Raw genomic sequence first — 27,568 nt, 5'->3', positions numbered from 1 at the left:
AGATTAAAGGTGCTGGAAAAAGATTAGCTATTAAAATATATTACCAAAATGTTTTGTAACAGGATTGAACTGATCAAATACCACAGAAAATCTGAGTGTGCTAAATCCTCAAATCATTTTCAGAATTGAACATTAAAATGTTTAGTTTTTGACAATTTATTTGGGTTAAGAATATATAATCTTTTTAACGTATTTCATCTAATGATATTTTCATCCAAATTTTGTTTACTCATTTTATTTCTTCTTTTTCATTCATTAGCTTACTTTTCATTTATTGGCAGCTGTACTTCTTAGTTATTAAATTTAATAAATGCACATATTAAGATGTTAATATTAACTAATCTATTGAGTTGTAAACAGTATTTCTACCAACCTGTTTGCTGCCTTTTACAACTCATTATTATTTTTGTTGCTCCAAAACTTTAAATTTATTTATTTATTTGTTTTTTATGTGGTGCCGAGGATCGAACCCAGGGCCTCACACTTGCTAGGAGAGCACTCTACCGCTGAGCCACAACCCCAACCCCAAAAAGCTTTAAATTTAAATGTGGTGACAGCAACAGTCTTTAAAGCTGTTATCTTTTCGTATTCTGACCTCTTCAAAGGTCATAGATAACATTATAGAATGTGTTCTGTTTTTCAAGTGAGGTACATTTTACCCTATTTTTTATAAAAATCTCATTATATAGGTATCTACTCACTTTTTAGGGAAGAAACTGTGGATTAAGTGAGTTAAAAAGCTACATTAGAGTTTTTAAGTCAAAATTAAAACAGGTTTCCTTAGAGCTAAGGTTTTATTCCACTGAAAACAGAAATCATATTTCCAAAAATCCAATTAAGCAGTCAGTGATATTTATTACTAATTTTTTGACTTTATTTAAAAAATATTAACAAACTTTGATAACCTTTCTATGTGGCTGAAACAGCAGAATTACTATATTAGCTTCCAAGATGAAATAAGGTAGGATAGGTAGATGAAATTGGTAAGATACATGGCTAAGGAAAAAATAACTGAGAAGATAATATTTTGGATGTAAAATTAAAAAATATAGTGAACTATCACACACCCTTGCTACTGTCTTTAGTGAACAGAAATCATCTACTCCAGGAAGAGAAAATTCTAATTATATTTAGTCTTAGTGATACTCTTAAGTTGTTGAAGCAGAAAAAGAAAAAGCTATTAGTATTAAGCAAAGTTCCACCAATTTAGTTGCCATCAACTTAGGTAAAAGCTATACTGAATCTATGAAATTAAGAAGATTATTGTAGATTTAGATAATAAAAAGTCATAAAATCATATTTCAACATAACTTGAGGGTATTTATTGTTTTAACTGTTTCAATAGATACTCGCAGTAACTACATTCATTAGGCTTATTGCATGACAGACCATATTTAACTAAAACTAAAACTCTCAATATCACTAATATATATACTCAGTACCCATGAATCAAAGTGCCCATGATATGACTCAGGGACCATGAGTCAAAAGAATTCAGTACAGAGATGGGTGGGAATACTACATACAATATCAGAATTCTTAAAGACTTATGAACAATTTTGTCCCTGAAGAGGGAAACAATATGGATTTGACTGATATCTTGAATGAAACAGAATATGAAGATTCTAACTCAAATACCCATTTAACTTAAAATGAAAATCATAACTGAAAACAATGGCTCAATAATAAAAATATATACATCCTATTGACACATTTACAAATATAAGCTGCTACTATTCCTTGAGGTATATTGTGTTTTACATAGAGGTTGCTTGAGACAGTATCTTAGAGGGATGGTAAAAAAGTAAGACTATGCTGGGTGCCATGGCATACGCCTATAATCCCAGTAACTTGGGAGACTGAGGCAGGAGGATTGAGAGTTTAAAGTCAGCCTCAGGAAAAGTGAGGCACTAAGCAACTCAGTGAGACCCTGTCTCTAAATAAAATACAAAATAGGGCTGGTGATGTGGCTCAGTGGTCAAGTGCCCCAAGTTCAATCCATAGTACAAACACAAAAACAAACAAACATACAAACAAAAAATATGAATACACAGGGTAAATTAGGAAAATTGAATCCATACTGCTCATTATCCTTTCACCACCTTAAAATTTCATTATCAATGTTTTCTAAAAATAGAGTTTTACAATATGATATTTAAAGTCTTATCAGTTTCAGCCAGTTTCCAAAATGATTTCAAAGCCATCCCACTTGTTTCTCATAAAACTCCACTAAAATAGGTATTAAATACTCCATCATCATTCCATTTGATAGAAGAGACAGTAAGTTTCAGAAATGTTTAGATGCCTGAGGTCTTATAGCCTCTAGAGTTAAAATCATACCAGATTTTTATCAACTTCTTGTTTTGAGCCTCATTTGGAATTCATGACATACTCCCTTTCCAGAGGAAACCTTGAGTTCCATCTCTATCTTGCAAGCTACTTTTGGGGCCCTTCACTTTTCACTTTTCTCTCTCTGTCTTCTTAGTTCAGTGGATGATTTAGAAATAGAGGTGAATTTTCTTATGAGGGTGACTTTCATAATAGTGAAGGGAATGATTAGGGTAATCTTGAGAGAGACAGAAGGGAAAATAGAAGGTTTCTTAGTGGAGATTTATTATTTTAACAAACAAGGTTATATCATATTAAATAAAACTATAAAGAAGTGCTTCTAAAGGTCTTTCTTGTTAAGAGAGGAATTTGAGATGGTATGTTAAACACTCTGAGGTAGAGTAAGTATGGCACAGTAGGGATTAAACTATATTTCCATTAACAGGAGTCATGAGGCTAAATTTCTATGTACTATACTTGCAGATGTACCTTATAATTTCATTTTAATGTTTTGAGTGCTTAATTTCCCACTTTCCAAAATGTAGGAAGAAATATCTCTTATCACTGCAATAATAGCTTCCTTGGAATTGTTAGAAAGTTAATATGACTACCAATAAAAAAAAATTAAATTCTGGGACTCTGAAAAAGCATTCAGAAAATTCTCTCTCTCTCTCTCTCTCTCATACACACACACACTTTTGCAATATGGAGGAATGAACTGAGGGTTTTCCACATGCTAGGCAATGCTCTATCACTGAGCTAAATCTAAAGCCCTTTTTGGACAGGGTTTTCCTAAGTTGCCCAGGCTGACCTTGGAACTTGGGATCATCCTGTCTCAGCCTTCCAAGTAGCTAGAATTACAAGTATGCACCACTACACTTGGCAAGATTATTTTATCTTTTGTTATAATATGCACTGTGAAAAGGTTCACTTTTTAAAATCTCTTTAGGAGAAGTAAAGGATAGAGTTAGGTTGAAGAAATTTTCTTCTATTTCATTAAAAAAGAAAAGAAAACACAACTCAATACCCTAAAGACTTTAGGAAGTCCCATATGGGATCCAATCTTTTTGCTTTTGAATAAATAGAACACAGTATAGTGAAAAGGGTGACTTCAGAGTCATATTGGTTCAAATCATGATTTAGATAGTACTCTCCCTTTTAGTTTATCTATAAAATGGGTATAAAAATCTTTAAAGGACAGAATAATAGTGCAGATCATATGAGAAAGTTACAATGAAAGCACCTATTATAATTTCTGCCTTAGAATAATAAAAGCAAGGAAAAAAAGTAATTCGGGAGTTCCTGCTATCAGAAAAACACTAAGTGAAGGGATGGGAATATAATGGTAAGCAAGACAATGCTTCTTGAAAACATATATACAACAGATGTGTTAGGAATTCATTCTTACTTTTTTTTAAAATCCAGTAACAGCTGAATCAGGATAAAAAACAAATATAATAAAATTATGCAAAAGATATAATAACCTGGGCTGGGGTTGTGGCTCAGTGGCAGAGCCCTTGCCTCACCACTGAGGTTCGATACTCAGTGAAAAGCTATTTAATAACCCAGTGAGGCACTGGGATCGATCCTCAGCATCACATAAAAATAAATAAGTAAAACAAGAGTATCGTGTCCATCTACAACGAAAAGAATATTTTTTAAAAAAGTTTTTTAAAAAAGATAATAGTAAGTAGGTAGTTTCAAGTCTACCCCAACTGTATTAAATCTTTCCATTTCTTGTATTATTTCTTTATCAGCATAGTGATCTGTGGATTTGTGATTGGTGACACTGCCTTAAATAAACAACATAAAAATTTCTGTATAAATTATAACTATATGTCACAGAATAAATTCCATGCATATTTGAATACAGATATGCCATAATCAAGGAAAAATAGAACCAATCTCCACCATCAGTTGTTGTGAGGACTGAATTAATTATATTAAGCAATGTTAACATTCAATAAGAGTTAAATATTATTACAACAATTAGAAAAAGAACATAAATTATACAGAATACCAATAGCTCTCAGAACTAAGAGGTATGCAGCAACCAGAAATCCACAAGGTGGCTCTCAAAGCTTGGCTTTTTAAACCCAATAGGGCTGCTTTCTATTTCTAAAGAAATAAAATAGAATTTGCAAATACCAAGTTGACTTTTCAAAAACTAATAAATTTATGATTAACAAATAATCAGAAGAATGCAAAGCTATATAATAAATTATTAAAATATTTTATAAAGTGAAAAAAATAAAGAAAATAAATTTCACAGTTATAAATTGAGAGAATCTGATATTCAAAACAACTGGCATTGGCTTCAGAATTTAAAATGTCAAAATGAAATTGTAAAACAAAACTTATAATGGGGGCAGGAAAGATGATGGAATGAGGTGGAAATCATTACCATAAGTTCATGTATGACTGCAGTTATGGTGTGATGCTACATTGTATACAACCAGAGAAATGAAAAGTTGTGCTGCAATTGTATACAATGAATGAAAATGCATTCTGCTGTCATATATACCTAATTAAAATACATAAATAAAAAATAAAACAGTACAATCATGAAAATTATGTTTTATTAAGATAATAAATGTGAAGTATAAAGACAATGTCTGGCAACTGTAAATGATCAGTTAAATATTTTGTTATGAATATAAAAATGTTGAAATTACTATTATTTATGTCAAAGGATTTTTAAATTTAAAATTTATTTTCACAGTCTTAAATTAGAATCAGCATTCCTTTTCTGCAAAGGGACAGAGAGTAACTTACAGTCTCTGTCACAAGTACTCAATTCTTCCCTCTGTGGGTCTGAGAAAGCAGTCATAGATAATAAAAGAATAAATTTGACTGTTTTCTAATAAAACATTAATTACAAAAATAGATTTTCACCCAAGGCCCTTTGTCATAGTTTGTCCAAACTTGATGTAAATTATTAAATTGATATAATTAAATAAAATCTCCTATATATCTTAAGAGTACCAATACACAAATTACCTAGAATAGTTCTTAAATGTAATGTGCATGAAATCACTTGGGAAACAGGTTGAAATGTAGATTGTTATTTGGTAAGCCTGAGATTCTGAGGATCTGATTTTCTAACTAGAATGCAGGTGATCCCATGGCTTTTTAGTTATTTGAGCATACAACAATTAGTAAGGTAATGTTTTCAAGCTTTTTGGCTTCAGGGCTCCTTTACATTTTTTAAAGACCTTTTGTTTATTTAGGTTATATCTGTCAATACTAACCTCAGAAGTTAAAACTGAGAAATTAATTTAAAATATTAATTATTTAAAAGAACAAAAACCCAGTAGATAACATATTTTTTGAAATTTAACTGCATTTCACATTTTAATTATATTTTAAAAATCAGGAATAAGTATTCCATTAAGTCATATTAAAAGAAGTGATAAGTGAATACATCAAGTAGTGGGACCTTTCAAAAGATCATTTAGTCAAGAAAAAAGTCAATAAATCTATAAAATTAATGTCTTAGAATTTGTAGATGATGGATATTTCATATGTAAAATACCAGGTATTTGTGGCACATTATTTGCTTTAGTTCCTTATTGCTTGCTGTAATTTGTATCCTACCTGTTTTTCTGCATGTCCATATTCAGGTCCTTGGGTAGGTAAAAAGCAGGATATCTGGCCACAATTTTTTGCTCTTTCTATAAGAGACATAGCTGTTCTTACAGTGGCATTTCGAGCATGTACAAACACCATCACCTACAATAAAGGAAAATAGATTATTTAATATTCCAGTTCATTAAATTATATCTCAATACAAAATCATCTTATATAATCAATGATAAACCTTTCAAAACAAATTCCAATGTATGAATTCTCCCACATTGCCATGTTTTTGAACAAAGTATATACAGAATAAAGGCAGGTTAAACAAAAATCCTTAACATGGCTTTATTATTGGCCTATAAATTGGTTTATATCTAATGGATGGTTTCTATAAAACATGTTTAATTTTGTGCATTTCTCTTCCAAAGTCGTCATTCATAATGCTTTTATTCATACTATAAATTTGAAAAAATAATGTGACCAAATGAAAAAGCAAAATTATTTTTATCATAGTAATGAAGTAATTGTGGGGAAGGTGGAGATCACAAAAGAAACGCAGGGGAGAGGAGGTACACAGCCACAGGCAGCCAATACAGACTGCTAATGGTTTCCTTAGTTTATTCTCTTCAGGTGAATTCACACTCTGCCTAGGTGTCCCTGCTAGGGAAACTGCAGGCAGCCTGCAAGGTCAGCTTGAAAGAGTTGCCACATGAGCTGTAATTAGCAAAGCTGAAGAGGTCGGGTTGCCTGAGTTCCTGGGAGACCACATCTTGCCACAGTGTGCACCAGATGCCAGACATGGGGACCTAGGATTTAATGTTTGCCATGTTGCATTTCAGTATTCTTTGGTCTGATTGCTCCTTATTATTTTCCTATTCCGCCCTCTTTGAAGGAGAATGTTTACCCTGCACCACTATATTTTAGAAGTATGTAACCTTTTTCTATTTTTATTTTTATTAAGGACTCAAGGTTTGAGTTGGCCTTGGGACTCTGAGGACTTTCGAATTGGACTTTTGAGCAATGCTAGAATGGTTAAAATTTGGGGGACTCTTGGAGATGGACTGAATGCATTTTGCATGATGAGATGGACATAAGACCTTGGGGGCCATGTGTGGAATCCTTTGATTTAGATCTTATATGTCCCCAAATGCCCAAGAATTAAAGGCTGAGAGTCCAGCTTGGCAATATTAGGAGGTGGTGGAAACTTTAAGAGGTGAGGATAAATGGGGATTTTAGGTCACTGGGGGCATTATTGCAAATGTGTCAAAGCTGGTCTTTTAACCCTCTCTCTTTCCAGCCACTATGAAGTCAGCAGCTTATTCTACCATGTCTCCAACTTAATGTTCTGCCTCACCACAGACCAAAAGTAACGGGACTTTCTGAACATGAAAAGAAATTTATGAAATCATGAGCCAAAATTAACCTTTACTGTTTTTAAGTTGATTATCTTAAGTATTTTATTACAGCAATGGAAAGCTAATACAATCTATAAATTATCAAAGAAAATGTTCTCACATATGTGATGCTAAAACTCACATTGGAGTAAAATCTCTTAACAATCATTCACAAAACTGGAATGTTTAAATAACTAATATTCTTTTAGTATTCATTCAACATAAAGGTAAGAAGATAATCTGGAAAAAAAAATCAGAATTTCTTCAAAGAAAAAAATCTCCAAAGCATTTAGAAAAAAGGGAGAGAAAAGCATTTAAGTCAACTGGAAAAATTTAACAGAAGTTAACAATAAAGGTATAAAAGCTTGAGATTTCACACTTTACCAGAGCTCTCAGTTGCTGATAGTATTTTCAAAACAAACATAATACATACACATATGTGTATGTGTATAAGTACACATACATATATGTAAATTGTGTATATATGTGTATGTATGTATATGTGTGTTTCGTTTTTGCAGCACTGGAGATTGAACCCAGGGCCATGCAGGTGCTCAGTGAGTGTTCTGTCACTAAGCTACATCCCAAGCACAAATTTTTTTTTTTCTTTTTCTTTTTATGATGCTACAGACTGTACCCAGGGCTCTGAACATAAAAGGCATATGCTCTACCACTGAACTATATCCCTGATCTATATGAACATTTTTAAAGAGTACACTAATAGAACTTATTTCAGAAAGTGTTGCTTTTACTTGAAAATGTCTTCTGTTTTCTTACTTTTGACTAAAGAAAACTCTGATTTTGTGGGCTCTCTAGCTTGCCCCGAGGAAATATCTTTACCTCACAGAATGTTAACAGACTACATTTAGGATCAAATTATTATATTCTCATAATTACTGACATAATCTATTTAAGACTAAGTAAAAAGGAAAAGTCTGTTAACCATAATGCCCACATGAAGCTTCACCAGTTCCAAATCTGTCACAATCTACCATTTTATCTCTTGTAAAAGGCAGGAACATTTCAACTGCAAGTTTGACAAGGTAGATTTTTTTCTTCCACATAAAAATAAAATGTATTATCTATAAAACCTCAGTAACCCTCAACTTTACATTTTAAGCAAACTTAAATTAAAATAAAGTTACTTCTATTTTGTTTACCTATTTATCCATTCAAATGTTTCTAAGCATATAGTCAATTTCAAGCCATAAGAAAGCTAAAAAAAAAAAAAAAAAACAACGAGATAAAGTCCCCACCTTCACTGAGGTGAGAATCTAGTATGGTTTAAAGAAACACGAAATATTTTTACTTGATAAATATTTACTGACCATGTATGTGTAAAATACTGCTAAAAGGAGAAATATGAAAATGTCTAGACAAGACATGGGACCTTCCATGAAAATCTGTATAAGAAAGAAAATAAAACTACACATGATTTAGACAGTGGAACCAAAGGAAGGATGGAATGAGGATAATTTAGAAATTCTAAACATTACGCTGGTGGGTCTCCTTTATTCATCCATCCTAAGATATTTATGTAGTACCCACTATGTACCAAGCCTTGTACTGAGTAACAGTTATACAATATTCCAAGACTCCAAGCTGTATACTTTTTTGCGAGGAAATAACAAAAACTAGGATATACAGCCTGGCCTGGCTATAGAAGCAGGGAACATAACAGAGGCTAAAGTAGTTTTTGGAATATTTAACTTTGGTATCTTTGGTGTTAACTTGAAGAAGTACTTTTCTCTTCCTTTTTTACACTGAGACCCAGGAATTCCTTTATCAGATTCACTGCTGGTGCTCATTTAAACAGATTAGTAAGCTCTCTTCTAAGACCATCTGAGTAAGAAGAGGGGTGGGATCAAGAAACTGAATTATTAATAACTACAGAGATCACTGAATTATTATGTGAAATTATTTAATAAGTACACTACATATTTATCCTCCCCAAAGTCAAACAAGTTTAAAAGAAAAATAAAACCACCACTATAAAGATGTTTTTAAAGGTATTTTATATAACAAGTAGAGCCTCAAAATCATTTACCAGATAAGCTACGGTAATATAATATGACAAGATTTTTATTCTCCATAATGCAAATGCTACATTATGTAAATTCTTTGGAAATAAAGATACAGTGAACATAAGGGAAAGTAAAATATGACCCTAAATCATCATTAATTATTTCAGTCTGACTTGTCAACTTATCACTTTGCAAATTATTTTCTTCTGTAGCCAAGAGAAATATTAGTTACAACTTAAAGTAGCAATTTCTTTTTATTAAAGAATCCATCATGTTTTGTTCATTAAAGTAACCTATTTTTCTTTTTAAGATTTTTCTGTCTAGAGGCTTCAATAGAAATCATTATAAGGTTTTGGGTCTTTATAAACATACTTGATTTTATGGTTTGTTAATTTGGTTAATTAATTTAAACAGACTCATGAAAATTACAACTAACAAAACAGCATTGTTTCATTTGGCAGAAATAATTCCAAATCAATCTTGGAAATTCTTTTGGTAAATGAGAAGCAGTTAAATGAGCATGTGTCATTAAAATAAAATTAAAATACTGAGGTTCAAGTCCATAAGAAGCTGAATTTAAATTGACAGAATTCTTTGTACTTTTAATTTCAGGTTTGTTAGGTTATGCATTTAAAAACTATTTTACATATTTATTTTTAGTTAAAGACATTTCATTTTTAAAATATATGATGGAACCAGTATTAAACTAGCAGAAACAGTATGTGAATTTGAATTCTAGTCCTGTTATCTAACTTGTCAAAATGTTCTTCACATGAGACATTGATTAAAATTTTAAAAGATCAGATAACAATCATTCAAAACTCTGGAATAGGAAAATAACTAAAATTGCTTCAGAATATATTCAAAGGAAAGAGCAACATATTATCTGAAAAAGACCAAAAATTCTATTTTGGAATATTGCTGAACAGCAGTGTAACTCAGAAGGAAATACTTAATCCCTCAATCCTTACTTCCCCAAGAACACACATGAAGAATTACAATATATCACAGGATTACTATAAGGATCAAAGGACATAATGTAAGTAAAACACTATATTAATGAAAGCAAAGGCTCTCAAATTTCAAAAAGCTTCAGACTCACCTGTCAGGCTTGTTAAAAACACAGATTACCTTACCACCCTTTCTGATAAATTGTGTCTGGGCAAGCTAAGAAACTGAATTTCCAACAAATATCAAGGAGATCCTACTACTCTTGTTTAAGAACTGTGAGAACCTCTGTCATAAGTAAGAAGCAGTTGTACCATAGTTAGGATAATAAAAACAAATTAATTTAGTCTAAAAGACTAAATATAGAATAGTATATGTTACAAATTGACACCTACATAAATACTTCTTCCTCACTTATGTGCATATGTGTGTGTATCTAACACTACACTAAATAATATAAAACTCCTAATCTATTTTCTAACATTTATTTTTTCACCTGAAAATTGTGGCAAAACATGATTAACTTTGTTTATTATGAACACAAGTATCCCTCTACATTTAAAAAAAATAGGCATGCATAAATAGAAGAGCTCTTTAGAAAGGAAAAATTCAAGAATGAATAAAACCTTCCAATTTTGACTTTGTAAATTTCCACTAGCAATGGTTAATTCATTCCAAGATATAGGACAGCACCTCCAAACTGGCTGAACTATTTCCCCAGTAACATTTCTCACACAACAATATGTTAAAGTTACAAATACTGATATGCACAAATAACTAATTACTAAGAAAAATATGTACAATACTGAGCATAATGATGTGGTATCTGCAGTAACTTAATATTAGCCAATTTTTAAAATACATGATATTGCTACCTTTTTCTGCCATTTTAGAAGTTAAAATTTGTTACTGGAGTCATCTGTTTTGCACATATTACCTGGTGTTTAACACACAATGCAGGATTTTAAAAGACTTATCTTGTGTTTAAAGCTGAGATCAGTGAAATATGACAACAGGGCCAGAGGCAGAGAGATGTAATGTGACCACATAAAAGTTCATTTCAGTAAAGTGTCTATATAAAGCTAAAAGAAAGGATTAGTTGATGAGTTTTCTATTAGAAATTGTCTTTTGGCGGCACCAGTCATAAAAGGATTACCAGAAACTCCAGCAGCTGCAACTTGACTAAAAGCGGTTACTACTGGCTTTGTTTGTCCAAAAGCCACAAAACCAGCACCACGGGGCTGCTGAGAAAAAGCTCTGTGTTAAGAGAAAGCTGCTTGGGCTGGGAAGGCGGGCTGTTGGAAACTGCCATGAAAAACTTAAAGAAGTGGCGAATCCTGCAGGCATGTTCATGGAGGCAGTGCCAAAGGGTGCCGTTGTTGCTCATCTAGCATTGGTCTGAAATGGATTTGTAGGAGATGCCACAGAAGGGCTACCAATAGGAACAAATGAATTTGTGGAAGGCATAGGTCCAAGTGGAGCAGGCACACTTGAAGAAGCAGGTTGTGTCTGTGCAGAAGCATCCACTGGTACTGTTCCAAAAACTGATGCTAGCTTTAGTTGTAGAGTACATGCATTACTGGAGGTGGCAGCAGAACTAAAAATGTGTCTGATTCTGCCAGGGCTGCATACTTGTCTGAAGACACACTTAAATGACTGAAAACTGAAACCACAGAACCAATAGGAGTTTACCTGTGGTCCCCAAACCACTCCTTTCATCACCACCTTGCCCAGTACTAAAACTTTATAAATTAGCAAGTGTTGCATATTTTGTCTGCTTTCTGTAAACCAGCTTCATTTGCTGAAACTTTATTAATAGCTGATGCTGTCTGAAGACTCTAGGAAGCATTGAAAGTTCCAAAATCAGCTCTGAGAATTTGGGGAGGTTATCAAAATGAGAAAAATTAGCATTTATTGATCCAGAATTTCCACCTGTAGTTTGAGGTTGAAAAGAAGAGTGACTTGCTGTGGGAAACCTCCAAAATTACTCAAACCACTAGACTGTGCAAATGTACCAAAGTCTGCAAAATCTCTATTTGCAGAATTCTGAGCTAAATTTAATAACCTTTATAAGTAGGTTTTACTAAATGTACTAGAAATCCAAGCATTATAGAAATATTTGGCTATCTCCTCGCTAATTTCTTCTTGGTTGTTTAAAATCTCCATGAATTATGTTTCTAGGCCTTCGGCCATGTTTTCTACTTAGTCCTACTGCCAATTCTATCTGTATAAATTCTACAAAACGTCATGGCCCAGTTCTAATGATCCTTATCTAACTTCCCCAGTGAAAATGAATCACTCTCACTGTACTTTGTTCATACATACGCATTGTGTAACCACAAGATGTATATAGGTCTTTCCATTATTATGACTAAGAATAAAATACACCATTTATGAGTGCTTACTATATGCTAGGCCTCATACTAGGAACAACATAAATCTTACTACTAACAATATAACGAGGTAGTTAATTTCATTGGAATTTTACAGGTGAGAAAACTCAAGATCAGAGTTTTAATCATTTTCTGTTCATTCAAGAGCAGGGCAGGGAATTAGCCTCAGATTTAACATTCCAAAGCCTAATTTCTTTTTATCCAGTTACATTCCTTCCATGGGTACTGTATACTAATTTTGAAATCTCCTTATCATTCTCCACTACTTTTCATCCAACCAGTCGGCGCTCAAAAAATAATGATGAAATTCCAATGTTAAAGTTGATCAGCGTTCACAAGAATCATTTTTAAGCACAGATTTGAATTTAAAAGACTATAACTCATAATAGGATATAGCTTGAGTTAATACTTTTCACTGACACCTTTATTAAAATATGGTATATAAAGGGCACTTTCAATTATTCAACTAGATAATTAATTTTCCTGGATAGTTTTATTTAAATTAGCAAATCTTTCAGTGATATATAACAGTTTCTGGTTAGCTTTTAAAAAAATTGTTGAGAAAAATGTGTATTTTAATGCTACAGGAGGATTTAAAGTTAGTGACTTAAAAAATAAACAACTTTTAAAATAAATCATTCTCAAAGAACCCCAAATTCTGGACACTGAAGTCAAAGATACTTTCTGAAATAAAGCTATCTATGTTAAATATTAATCAATTTTATTTTTTAAAAAGTGCCAAAAGTATGAATGAAGAAAGCATTCTAAGGAGTCCACAAAAAGATTAGCACTGAGAAAAAAAATTTGATAACGCTGCAGCATACAAAAATCAACATACAAGAATCAGTGGCATTGTTTTACAATAATAATAAACTTGATGAGGAAGAAATCATAAAAACAATCCCATTTACTATTGCTACGAAAAACCAAACCAAAAATTGAATTAACAAAAACCTAGGAATAATTTAAGCAAGGAAGCTAAAGGCCCTTATAATGAAAATTAGAAAACATTGATGAAGGAGACTGAAGGAAGACAAACAACAACAACAACAAAAAAAAAAAATAGAAAGAAGAAAAGAAGGAGAGAAGAAAAAGGAAAGACCTTGTATTTTCATGGATTGGACAAATTAATATTGTTAAAATGTACATATTAACCAAAGTGATTGGCAGATTCAATGCAATCTCCATCAAAATGCCAATACCATCCTTCATAGAACTTTAAAAAAAATTCTCAAATTCATAAGGAAGCACAAAAGAACTCAAACAGCCAAATCAGTCTTGAACAAAAAGAACAAAGCTGGGAGACATACCAATACCTGATTTTAAGATATATTACAGAGCCATAGTAACCAAAACAGCAAGGTAATGGTATAAAAGAAGACACAGAGGCCAATGAAACAGAAAAGAGAACCAGGAAATAAACCTATGCATCTGCGGCTAACTGATCCTTGACAAATAAGTCCAAAACACTGGAGAAAAGGCAGTCTCTTCAATACATGGTGCTGGGAAAACTGGATATTCATATAAAGAAGAATAAAACTAGATTCCCTCTTACAACATAGGCAAAAATCAAATTAAAAATGGACAGAAGATCTAAACATAAGACATGAAACTACAACTACTAGAAGAAAGGGAAATATTGGTACAGACACTGGACAGGACCACAAAAACACAGTAAATAAAAGCAAAACCGGATATGTCGGATTACATCACACTAAAAACACTCAGCAAAGGAAACAATAAAGTACAAAAGCTTCAGAATTGGAGAAAGTAATGCCAACCATTCATGTGACAAAAGATTAATAACCAGAACATTTAAGGAACTAAAAAGAAACTTAAACAAAAATCACATGATATAATTTAAAAAGGTAAATAATCTGAATAAACACTTCTTAGAAGTACAAATAGCCAATGGATACATGAAAAACTGTTCATTACCATTAGTCATCAAGGGAGTATAAATGAAAACTACACTGAGATATCATCTCAGTCCAGGAGAATGGCTGTTCTCAAAAATAGAATTAATTAAAAATACTGGTGGGGATGAGAAGAAAAAGGAATCTTTATATACTGTTGGTAGGAATGGAAATTAGTACAGCCATTAGGGAGAAAAATATGTGTCTTAAAAAACTAAAACTAAATCTACCATATGATCTAGCTATTTCATTTCTGAATATATGTATCCAAAGGAAATGAAATCAGCATATTAAAGAGATAGCTGCAAAAACAGGATTATAGTGGTATTATTCACAATAAGGTAAGATATGATATCAACCTAGGTGCCCATCAGTAAATAAATTAAAGATTAAAATGTGAAATATATACAAAATTCACTATTATTCATTCTGTACAAAAAAAAATGGAATCCTTATCTTTTGTAGCATAATGGATGGAACTGGAAGACATTATGTTAAGTGAAATGAGCCATACTCAGAACAAGTACGGCATATGTCTCACGTATGTGAAAGCTAGAAGAGTTGATCTGAATAGTACAGTGAATAGTAGAGGTTGAAAAGGTAGTGTTATGGTGGAAGAAAGAATAAAAGAAATTGCACATGATCAGTGCATGTCCTATGAATATATAGAAATATCACACTATAATATGTATAATATGTTAGAAAAAGTTAAAAAAACAAATTAAAACTGCATTCTTACTTGTAAAATAAAGATAGAATATTGTATACTATATTTGAACTATATCAATAAACTATTATTGCTAAAATAGGGATTAAAATTATAATTTTAAAATATTCTGTTTTATTAATTTTAGGAGTAACATTTAACATTTAACAACTAGTACTTATCATCAGACATTCCTGGTTACAAACTAAATTACTAAAGCACAGGTTTTTCTTTAAAGACTACATTAAACAATATTAGTGGCACTATGAAAATATAAACTACCTCAAATAGGGTTGATTTATCCTTTCCCAGACACATAAGAAAATAGTATAATTTGCTGATGAGTCTTCATGCATTAAAGTCAAAGAGGGTAATCCACAGTAGAAAGAAGTGGTTTTTCAGCTCCAAGCTGTGTAATTAGATCTACATTGGGAAGTTCAGAGCCAATTTTGGATTCTCATGCTGAGAATCTACAGTTTTTCTCAAAAATACTAAACTTTAAGTAATAAATGGATTTTGATTGTCATTACTGGATTATTTTTAGGGCACTTCCCTGAAAACATATTTTTCCCTGAAAATATATTTCTCACCAATTTCTCTAGAGGAATCATTCTAAGATTTGTAAGTTCGTATGTTTGAAATGTGGGGAACTTTAACCTCTGTATTTGATTGAAAGAAATTCCCAATATATCTTCTACAATGCAAAAAATTTAACTTAATATATAATTTAAAAAACTAGAGGGCATAATAATCATTATGTATCATAGCAAAAATATGTATTTCTGGTTAAACCCACTATAAAAAATATTACCCTACAACCAGAACACTGTACAACATACTTTAAAACATACAAGTTAAATTTCAGCAGCTTGTGAAATATTAAAACCACTAAAATTAGAAAGATGAAGTTTATTAAATGTAATTTTTAAAATGTTAAATAATTTGGGGCTGGGGATATAGCTAAGTTGGCAAAGTGCTTGCCTTGCAAGCAGAAGGCCCTAGTTTCAACTCCCAGCACCACAAAAAAATTAAATAAAATATTTTGAATACAGTTTCCCTTTACTGTAAAATTTTTCTTTAAGTGTATAAAATTTTTAAGATATGTAAGTCCTAAGTAGGCCCTATTTTGTATGTGAACTTTACATTTATGCAATTAATATATCTGCATTCATTTTCTAACTTATTAATATTTATAAACATAACAAACTTATGTGTACTATTGATAAAAGTATATTTTATATCTTAAAATTGCTTTTTTTTTTAAATTAAAGCACTACAGTTATATATAGTACATGGGTTCATCTTGACAAAATCATATAGGAATGAAATTTGATTTCATTCCCTGTTTCCCTGGCTTTCCCTCTAACTCCCTCCATTTTCTTCCCTCATTGATATTCTCCATTTCCATTCATTTACTACCAAATGCCATAATGCCACTATTCTTTATGGCTATGGATATGTACCACACTTTTAAAAATTCATTAGCTATTGATGAGTATCTGGGCTGATTTCAAAATTGGGATACTGTGAATTGTGCTGCTTTATATATTGAGGTGGCTATATTGCTACAGTATGCTGATCTTAGTTTTTTGGATGAATACCTAGAAGTACAATAGCTGGGCTATAAAGGCTGTTCCGTTCCTAGTTTTCTGAGAAATTTCCATTCTGCTTTCCAGGGTGGTTGTACTAATCTGCAGTCCAACCAACAATGTGTGTACCCTTTCCTCCTATCAGCCCCAGAATTTATTATTTGTGTTCTTGATAATTGCATTTTGACTACAGTAAGATAATATCTTACTGGGATTTTGAATTTGCATTTTCCTGATTGCTACAGATGTTGAACATTATTTTTCATGCATCTGTTGGCCATTTGTATTTCTTCTTTTTGAGGAAATGTCTGTTTTTTCCTTTGCCTATTTATTGACTGGGTTGAGGTTTTTTTTTTTTTTTTTTTTTTTGGTGTTAAGTTCTTTGACTTCTTTATATATTCTGAGTATTAATCCCTCTATCAGAGGAGTAGCTGGCACAGATTTTCTCCCATTCTCTAGGCTCTCTCTTCACACTCATTTCCTCTGCTGTACAGAAGCTTTTAAATTAGTGGCATCATGCTTATTCATTTTTGGCTTTATTTCTTGGGCTTTGGAGATCTTGTTAAGGAAGTCAATGCTGGCACAAATATAATCAAGTGCTGACTTTATGTTTTTGTGTAGTAGTTGCAATGTTTCTGGTCTAATTCCTAGGTCTGTGATACATTTTGGTTTGACTTATGTGCAAGGTAAGAGATAGGATCTAGTGTCATTCTTCTACATATGGAATCCAATTTTCTCATGCTATTTGTTGAAAAGTCTATCTTTCCTCCAACGTATATTTTTGACACCATTGTCAAGTAGCAGGTGGTTGTATGTATTTGGGTTTGTCTCTGGGTCTTCTATTTCATTGGTCTTCATGTCTGCTTTAATGCTAATAGCAGTTGCCTTTTTAAAAAATTTACTATAGCTCTTAAGTATAATTTGGAATCAGGTATTGTGATATCTCCATATTGCTTATTTTGCTGGGTATTACTTTGGCTACTCTGTTTTTTTTTTTAATTTTTAATTCTTTCAAATGAATTTAAGGACTGTTTTTTTTTTCTTCTAATTTTGTGAAGAATGTCATTGGTATTTTGATGATGATTTCATTCAATCTGTATATTGTTCTTGGTAGTATGGCTATTTTGACAATATTAACTTGCCTATCCAAATACACAGGAAGTCTTTCCATCTTCTAAGGTTTTTTATTTTTTCCTTTTATGCTCTATAATTTTCATTGTAGAAATCTTTCACCTCCTTGGTTAAATTAATTCAAGTTGTTTTTATTTTATAAGGTTACTATAAATTGGATAATTTTCATGATTTCCTTCTCATCACTGTTGGAATATAGTAATGCTATTGATTTATAGGTACTTATCTTATATCCTGCTATGTTGCTGAACTCATATAAAAACTCTAGAAGTCTTCTGTTGGAGTTTGTTGTTGTTGTTGGTCTTCTAGATATAGGGTCATATCATTGGCAAAAATTTTGACTTCTTTTCCTATTTGTATCCCTTTAGTTTCCTTCTCTTGCCTGATTGCTCTGGCTAGTGTTTTTGAGAACTATATTGAAGAGTGGACACCCTTATTTTGTTCCTGATTTTAGAGCAAATACTTTCAGTTTTTCTCTGTTCAATATGATGCTGACTTTGGGTTTGTCATATGTAGCCTTTATATTATTCAGGTAAATTCCTTCAATCCGGAGTTTCTCCAGTATTTTTAACATGAATGGGTGCTGAATTTTATCAAAGACCTTTTCTTCATCTATTGAGATGACCATATGATTCTTGTCCTTAGTTCTATTTAAGTAGTGAATTATGTTTATTGATTTGGATTTTGAACCAATCTTGAATCCTGGAATGAAACTCACTTGATCATGATGTATTTTCTTCTTGATGTGCTTCTGAATATGGTTTACTAATATTTTATTAAGGATTTTTGCATCTATGTTCATTAAGGATATTGGTCTTCAATGTTTTCTGTATCCTCCTGGTTCAATTTGAGCAGGTCATATGTGCCTAGAATTTTGTCAGTGTCTTATAGGTTTAAAGCTTATTGGAGTATAAATTTTCAAAACTGTTTCTAATGAATCTCTGGATTTCAGAAGTGTCTGTGGTAATATCTCCTTTTTCATGTCTGATTGTGTAGATTTGGGTTTTCTCTCTCTTTCCTTTGGTTTGTTTGGCTAAAGATTTATAAATCTTATTTATCTTTTCGAAGTACCAGTCTTTGTTGCATTAAACCTGTGTATTTTTTTAAATCTCAATTTCATTGTTTATTAAGCATATAAAATACTAACATTTTCATCTGGTTTTTATAACATACAAAAGAAACAAATATAATCAAGAATATTATAAATTAACATTCTTGCACATAATTACTTATGTAGATTTAACACAAAAACTAATATTTTTGCTTTTCTTGGAAAAATTTCTTGGCAATCTAGACTAACTCACCAAATTCTTAACTATTGCTAGACTAACATAACAACATAAGACATATTTTGCATATCAGAAGTGTATAAGAATCGGTGAGACCTATGTTTCAATCAAGGTTCAGTTTTATTGTGATTTTTTTTTTTTTTTTTTGGTACTGGGGATTGAACTCTTTCCTCTGAGCTATATTCCCAGTCCTTCTTAAAAAATATATTTTTTTCCTGACACTAGTGGCTAAGGCATTAAACTTACAATCCTCCTGCCTCAGCCTCTCAAGGTGCTGAGATTTACAGGTATGTGCCATCATGCCTGGCTATGATTCAGTATTTTTATAACATAAACTTGAGCAAATTTACCTATGCATCAGTTTTTTATCTGTAAAATAAAGATAATAGTACCTACCTTGTAAGGCTGTGGTAGGAACACAGATGATTAGTATAAGGAAGTCTTACATGCATGAAGGTAGTCCATTTAGTAGGAAAAGCTTTAGTGTTTTCCAGAGGTTTTCTTTACATTCATCCCAATTTGCTACCTACACATATTGGACTAAGACCAATATTGCTCTCTTCGAGTTAATAGGAAATAAACTGCGTTTTTTAAAATATATAACAATTCTTCAAATGTCTGAAAATTGCCTTAACATCTCCATTATGACTTTCCTTTCTTGAACATAGTTCTTAATGCTGTTTCCAAAAAATGATGGTTTTTTATGGTTTGACACTACATAAGTTTCATGTTCTTTTTGCTCCTCCTACACTACACTATGTGAACTCAGTCAAGATAATTTGCTTAAATTCAAGCAAAACGAATTTGTTTAAATCTAAATATGTTTTATGACTTAAGTATTCTCAATTTGATGATACAATTTAATGACTTTATATTTTCAAAATGTATCAATTTAAACATCAATTCTAATTACTTTAAAACTTAGAATATATAAAAAGGCATCCATTTGAAAAAGTTAAAAAAATTTCAATACCTGAAAGATCATATAATTTTCTAAGAGGATTGCAGTTTAAATACAAACAAGCAAACAAACAAAAAATTTTATAGGTGAAAATTATTGAAGTCCATAAATTTTTTTCAATTACATTAAAAATATGTTCTCTGCAGTCTCTTTTATTTTTTAGGACAATGATATATTAAATTAAAATGTGAATTTCAGGACTGTGTCACATGTGAAAATACTTGATAATATACCTGACTTGAGGGAATGAAGGAGACACAGTTACTGATGAATAAAAAATGTTATGTTTAAAAACTTCCATTATATGTCCAGTATATCCAACTAGTATCTAATCTAGTAATTCTAGGACCATGGCGGGGGCGGAGGGAACTGCTTGTTTCCTTATTCCAATGCAGGGGCAAAGTAGAAAACAAAACAAAAACAAAAAACAAATACCTAAATTGATAGTCCACATGTAAAATATGTCCACTTGGGATAATTATAGAATAGAAATCACTAATCTGTACTCATGTGATGAAACACTAATGCTTCAGGGAGTAGTATTAAAACTATTCTGGCTGTTTAATATTTCTTTCAACAAACTCTTTTGCAGCAGCCCAATATAGTAAAATAACACCACCAGCAATAAACAGCAATTAGAGTATCTGGATTTCTTTTTTACCTTTTAAGCAGGATACCTCTTCCCACTCTCAAACTCATAAAAATAATTTCTGTGCCATCTCAGAGCACTTTGTAGGAAAGAGACTCAGAATAACAGCCGTAAAAGGAACTCTTACAGTGAAAAGGGGTTGATCCCAAATTGTACTTTCTTTTGAATAAAGGGCTTAAAGTTCTAAAATTTCATCATCACTTATGACTAATATTTTATGGGAAAAATCAGTGACTGTTCATTAAAAAATAAACAGTTTTGCTGGTTTCTAAATGCCATCCATTCCCTGATTTTAAGTCCACATTTGCTGGCAGAAATGGTTAACTTCTAGCAAATAAAATGTACAAGATGAGCCTAGAAGATCTTACTGCACAAAAAAAAAAAAAAAAAAAAAAGCCCAAGGATAGTGGAAACACGTCAAAAGAACAGAAAAGTCAGCTTAAAGAGTCTCTCACTGGTCAAACCTGGGTCAATATGATCATCACAGTAAACAGTACAGTAATACAATATCACCCCTGGGACAGAGTAAGCAGCTAGGTCTATAGAGATAAATTAATAGATAGAGGGGGAAAAGTTCTTCCTTGTACATAGTGGAATTAAAGGAAAGATAGAGTTAGATAATCACCCAAAGATGCTAAAATGAGAGGATGAAAGTTTGATGAGGGACACCTTAGATAGTAAGCCACAAAAGTATCCTCTTATTTCTTTTATTCAAAAAGGAGAAAACAGTTACTTTATAATGGAGAAACCTGAGAGGATACTATTTTAAGCAGGTGATAACAGTCAGCAATATTAGAAAAATCCAATAACATATGCATCTTAACATAATGTACTAAGCATGACACAGCATAACTTCTGTGATATTCTTGTTACAATGCAAAATTTGAATTCAATCATAAAAAAGCTTCAGACAAACCCAAATTGATCATGAAACAAAATCATTTGTATTCTTCCAAGATGTCAAAGTCAAATCAAGAAAGAAAAAATAAGGTTGAAGAACTGTTCTAAATTAAAGAAAAGAAAATGAAAGAGACATAACAAATAAATACAATATGTAATCTGAGAATGGATCCTGAACCAGAATAAAGTTATTTACAAAGGACATCATTATTATCCCTTTTTAATATAGATGCAAAAATCCTCAACAAAATACCAGGAAACTGAATTCAGCAAAACATTAGAAGAATTGCATATTTTGATCAAGTAGGGTTTATCCCAGGAATGTAAGGGTAATTCAAAATTTGAAAATCTATCATTCTACTAATATGTAATACATATTAGTAGAATGAATGAACAAAATTATATAATCATCTGAATAGATGTAGACAAAATACTTGACAAAATCCAACATCCTTTCATTATCCTCAGTATAATGAAGGAAATGAAATTTGAAAAATGCACAGCTTCCACCTCAATGGGGACAGGCTGAAAGCTCTCTCCTAATTAGGAAGAAGAAAAGAATACCTGCTTTCACCATTTGTATTCAACACAGTATTAGAAATCTAGGTAGAGAAATTAGGCGAGAAAAAGAAACAAAAGTTATGCAAAATTGAAAATAAAGAGGAAAATCTCTATTCGTAGATAAAATAATATTATGTTTAGGAACACTAAAGAATTTTTCTCTTTAAAACCAAATAAAGGAAAACACTCAAACCTATTAGATTTAATAAAGTAAGCACTGTTAAAGGACACAAAATCAATGTATGGAAATCAGTTGTATTTCTATAATGGAAGAAAAAAACAATTGTGAGAGAAAATTAAGGATCCAGTTCCACAGTATCTTAAAGAATAAAATATCTTTAAATAAATTTAACCAAATAAGTGAAAGATTTGTACACTGAAAATCACAAAACACTGCTGGAATGAATTTTAAAACACCTAAATAAATGAAAGACATCTCATGTTCATAGATTTAAAGACGACTTAATATCATTAGTATAATACTACTACCCATAGTAGTATACAGATTTGATGCAATCCTTATCTGAATATCAACATTTTTTGTAGAAAAACTCTTTTTGAAATGCACATGTAATTTCAAATTACTAAAAATAGACAAAAGATTAAACACACACACACACCTGGAGGATTCAAATTTCCTGACTTTGAAACTTACTATAAAGCTTCTGTGATCAAAGCAATGTTGTTATTGGCATAAAGAGGAACATATAGGACAATGGAGTATAATTGAGTACCCAGAGAGAAGTCCTCACATCTATTTTTGACATGCACACCAAGTCCATTCTGTTGAGAATGATACAGTTTTGTGTATGTGAATATTTGATTCTCACTTGGCCATATAAGAATAGGCCTTGAGCCTGGAACATTTTTATTACCAAGAGAAAAAGAGTCACTATAACCCACTCAACCACTTAAAAAGAAATTAAGTTATGATACATGCTACAACATGCATAAACCTTCAAAACATTGAAGGGAGGGGACACACACACAAATATTACATGATCCTACATGTATTAAAAATATAGCACAGGCAAATTCAGAGAGACAGGTTCAGCTAGAGAGTTAAGCTATAGGTTGCCAGGAGTTGGGGACCGGGCGGATGGGTTGGAGAGTTATTGCTCAATAGATAAAGAGTTTTTATTTGGGATGACAAAAAAATGGTGGAAATAAATAGTAGTAATGTTGTCAACATTGTCAATGTAGTTAGTACTACTGAACTATACATTTAAAAATGTTAAAATACTCTAATATGAAGGCAGAGACACAATATCTCCAACTTACTGTCAAATGATTTAGAAAAATATATTTAGAAAGAGGGAATGTTTCTTGGATTATTCCTGTAATTTCCATTTATATTTGAAAATTAAGAGTAACTAAAAAGGAGAGAAAGGTATTTTCATATTGCCTGTTCTGTAGTAAAGCACTGTGTAGAACATAAAACAAAACACGATGGATGTATTTGATGTGTAGTCTGAGGCTCCAAACAGAACTTGTATATAAATGAAGTTTTCATCAACAAATCAACATAAGAAAATAAATGAAAAAATGAATAAACCATATTTGGAAACTGTGAAAGTTCCTAACAGCTTAATTTACAACTTTGTGTGGCCTACTAGTAATGCATCATCTTGCTTCAACAAGAAAGGAAGACTATACTTCGAGATAGTTTTTGATAGCAAAATCACAAAGAAGTCTAAGTTAAAAACAACGAATTTTAACAAGCAATATAAATGATCAATGGGGTGAATCAGAAGACAGTGATGGCCTAACTTTACTATATAGACTAATGAAAACTAAACTGTTATAAAGGGTAAAATCAAGACAGGGGTCTCATAAGTTACTTAGGCTGGCCTCAAACCTGTCAACACCTTCAAAGTAGCTGGGATTATAAGAATATACCACAGCACAATGATCCAATTTCTATAAATCTAAAGGACTACTAAAACCATTACTATTTTTCCTATTAAGTGCTGTCTTAGTGTGCTTTGTAAAGATTTTCAAATGTGTACATTTACATTTTATGAATACTTATTTGACAAATTTTGTTTCTCTCTTCAAACTATAAGCAATACAACCACAGGAAGTGTTTCTGCTTTCAGCCTTCAGCATATACCAAGCATTAAACAAATATTTGCTGAATGTTCCTAGTATTGCTTTAGTTTAGCCTTTAATATAACTTCCATTTTGATCAATAACTAAAATTAACACCGATGACTCAAATTCAGTTCAAATGCCAAAAGGGAATGTAGGTGTGTCTATATTTGGCATTCTACCAATCTAAATTCTTACCTAAAACCACACTATAGAAGCCCAAATCATAAACCTTCTCAGTACTTTAGAAGATTGTAAGTTTAAATCTATTTCCATTTTTAAAATTTATAGAGTACAGATATTACTGATTCCCGACAGTTCACACACATATAAAAGTAAGTAAAAGTTTTAAGAAATATATATTGAAGCCAACCTACTTTTAACGATTAATTTAATGATAAAGAAAAATAAAGAAAATTTATTCTTTAAAGAATAAAGAAAAATTCTAAGCACCTGAATTCACGCTTTGTCAAAGATATTCTGAAATATCACTAAAATTGAACCCAAGCTACAGTGACTGCTCCTACTTAGTCCCCACAACACAAATTTGGATACATTTAATTCATATTTTGCCAAACCTGGGTCAACACAACAAAGAGGATAAACAGAATAAAGAATCCTTCAACAGGGAGGGGGCATGGTGATAGAAGATGGTGGGATAAGACAGACATCATTACCCTAAGTACATGTATAAATACATGAATGGTGTGATTATACTTTGTGTATAAACAGAGATATAAAAAATTCTGTTCTATGTATAATATGAATTGTAATGCTTTCTGCTGTCATATATAACGAACAGAATAAAAAATAAATTAATTTAAAAAAGAATCCTTCAACATATTACAGTATCACACTCAGAAAAACATTTTCTGATCTCCACAACAGTCCAGACTTCATTTACATTTGTTATTGACAGCCCCAGAATAGCAACATCTATTCTGTAGAGCAAATTAAGCAAGACCAGCCACTCTATTACTATGCAAATAAAATTCATTAGTGAGCTAATAACAGTTTCATTTCTACAGATGCCATTGGACTTGAAGGCCTATTATTTTTGAACACTAAAAGATGCTCTGTGTTGAATCTGATTTCTGTAAAATAACATCACAAAATGTATTTTTAAGACTTCCATCAGTATTTTCTTAAACAATGATCACCACTTATAATTCCTGAACACTCAACTGCACTTTTCTCAAATGCCACACTTGAAGTGATTTTTTATAAAGATAGATTTTTTAAATTATGTGAGCAGAAGAAATCTTAATAAGTTAATAAGCTCTAACTTTACTATCTAGACTAATTAAAACTACAATGTTATAAAGGAGAAAATCAAAATTCTAATTCCTTTCAGATGGGCTCTTAACTGTCTTCTTCAGTTTTTTGACTACCTTCCTACAGAAGTGAAAAATAATTCAATTCTCCATAAATGTGTATTTTACTCTTTAATTAATGATCTTCATTTGAAAAATAAAAAGATGAAAAAGGAGAAACAAGAAAAATATGAACTATCTGCAAGCCCACAGTTGAGATAACTATAGAATACTTAACAACAACAAAGGCACAATGCCATTTGACCATTCATTAAGTCTTTTAAATTTATTTGGCATTTTCCATATGATTTAAAAAAACATAGCTGCAAAGCAGGGTAAATCAAATACTATATTTCAAAAAATACTATATTTCTGTTCCAGGCAGAATAGGACAAAAGAACAAATGAATAGAGTATGCAATGTAGGTCTAGAAAACTATTTCTAGTTTTTTAAAAATAGTCCACCATTATATCACTAAGATGAGTTAGTGGAGCACATGCCATTTTCAGATACTTTTTGTTGAAAGGTAATTTTCTCCGAAGTTCATGATGCTCCTACATGGTCAGAGCTTTCTGAGCAGTGCAAACTATAGTGCTATAAAAGAGAATGTTTCCATTCCCTCAGAGCCATTTTCTCTAATTATAAAGGTAAAAAAGCCTGGAGACTCTTTTCTAAAAAACCTTCCTAGTAGCCAAGTGCCTACTTGCCAGGATCTTTGCTTTCCCTCATTCTTTAAGAGGGGGTCTATGTACATTCCAGGGTGAAAGGTAAGTTCCTTCACTGGGAAAGTCAGTGTCTTGTTTCTCTCCTGTAGCTCAAAGTTTCATAATTTTAGACCTCCTCACCTGTAGTGCAATCCATGCACATTTAGGTAGCTCACTCCCCAACCATGCTGTCCTGTGGGAGTAAGAGGGAAGCAAAACAAGATTCTCTCTGAATAAATACACACTCTGTCCCCTAATCCAAGTATCTTGTATGTCTGTGTATGTACATAAAATAGAGAATTAAGTTAGCATAGGTAAGTTAACTTTTAGTGTACAGGTAGAGCAATGTTAGATCCTTTATAGCTTCAGACTTCACCATATTTGATCATATTTGTGGGGTAGTCACTAACTTGATGAGTGCTGTGCAATTAGAAAATACCCAATTTATTTGCTACAATATAGTTACAGATGCACCTCCTATCTACTTGTTTACAAAATCAAAAAAAAAAAAGAAGAGATGATTCTATTACTTTCATAGCATTCTCTTAAACACAACTTCTTTACAACACTAAGCATAATTTCTTTTTCCCACCCCATTCACTTAAATATGCTAAGAAACAATGAAAAATCAAGTAAAATTCCAGATACAGACAGGACAAATTTTTTTAAAAAAAATTATATTTAAATATTTGGCTCTCTTTTTTTGCATTTTGAGAAAAATACATGAATAATTATAGCATATTTCCTGGAGATACTAAATAACATATTCAGATTTCATAAAATACTGTTTGTATAATTTTACCAAAATATTTTTACAACTATGTAGTCAACAAATTCTTGTAGTGGTAACTAAACTTATTAAGTCAAATTCTCAGCTAATGAAAAGATTCAAAGGCCTACATTCATAATCCCAGTGACTTGGGAGGCTGATAGGAAGGGAATTGCAAGTTCAAATACAGCCTCAGCAACTCAGTGAGACCCTCAGCAACTTAGCAAAGCCCTATTGCAAAATAAAAAATCAAAAGGAATGGGGTGTAGAACATGGTAGAGTGACCTTGGGTTCAATTCCCTGTACCAGAAAAGAACGACAAA

At 31.7% G+C, this 27,568-nt stretch overlaps 1 protein-coding gene and 1 pseudogene across 2 annotated transcripts in view; both read right to left on the bottom strand.

Annotated features, from left to right (window-relative positions):
• The window catches only part of Ascc3 (activating signal cointegrator 1 complex subunit 3), a 348,955-nt gene that overhangs the window by 173,138 nt on the left and 148,249 nt on the right, over window positions 1-27,568 (bottom strand). For both annotated transcript variants that reach the window (XM_077801715.1, XM_077801716.1), the window contains exon 14: window positions 5,926-6,060. In XM_077801715.1, coding sequence (XP_077657841.1) covers window positions 5,926-6,060 — 135 coding nt within the window. The remainder of the gene's footprint in view (window positions 1-5,925; window positions 6,061-27,568) is intronic.
• Window positions 11,356-12,602, bottom strand: LOC113192389 (arf-GAP domain and FG repeat-containing protein 1-like; annotated as a pseudogene).

This window comes from Urocitellus parryii, chromosome 8 (genome assembly GCF_045843805.1).
Source record: "Urocitellus parryii isolate mUroPar1 chromosome 8, mUroPar1.hap1, whole genome shotgun sequence".
Lineage (NCBI taxonomy): Eukaryota > Metazoa > Chordata > Mammalia > Rodentia > Sciuridae > Urocitellus > Urocitellus parryii.
This window is presented reverse-complemented; position numbering and strand designations above follow the sequence as displayed.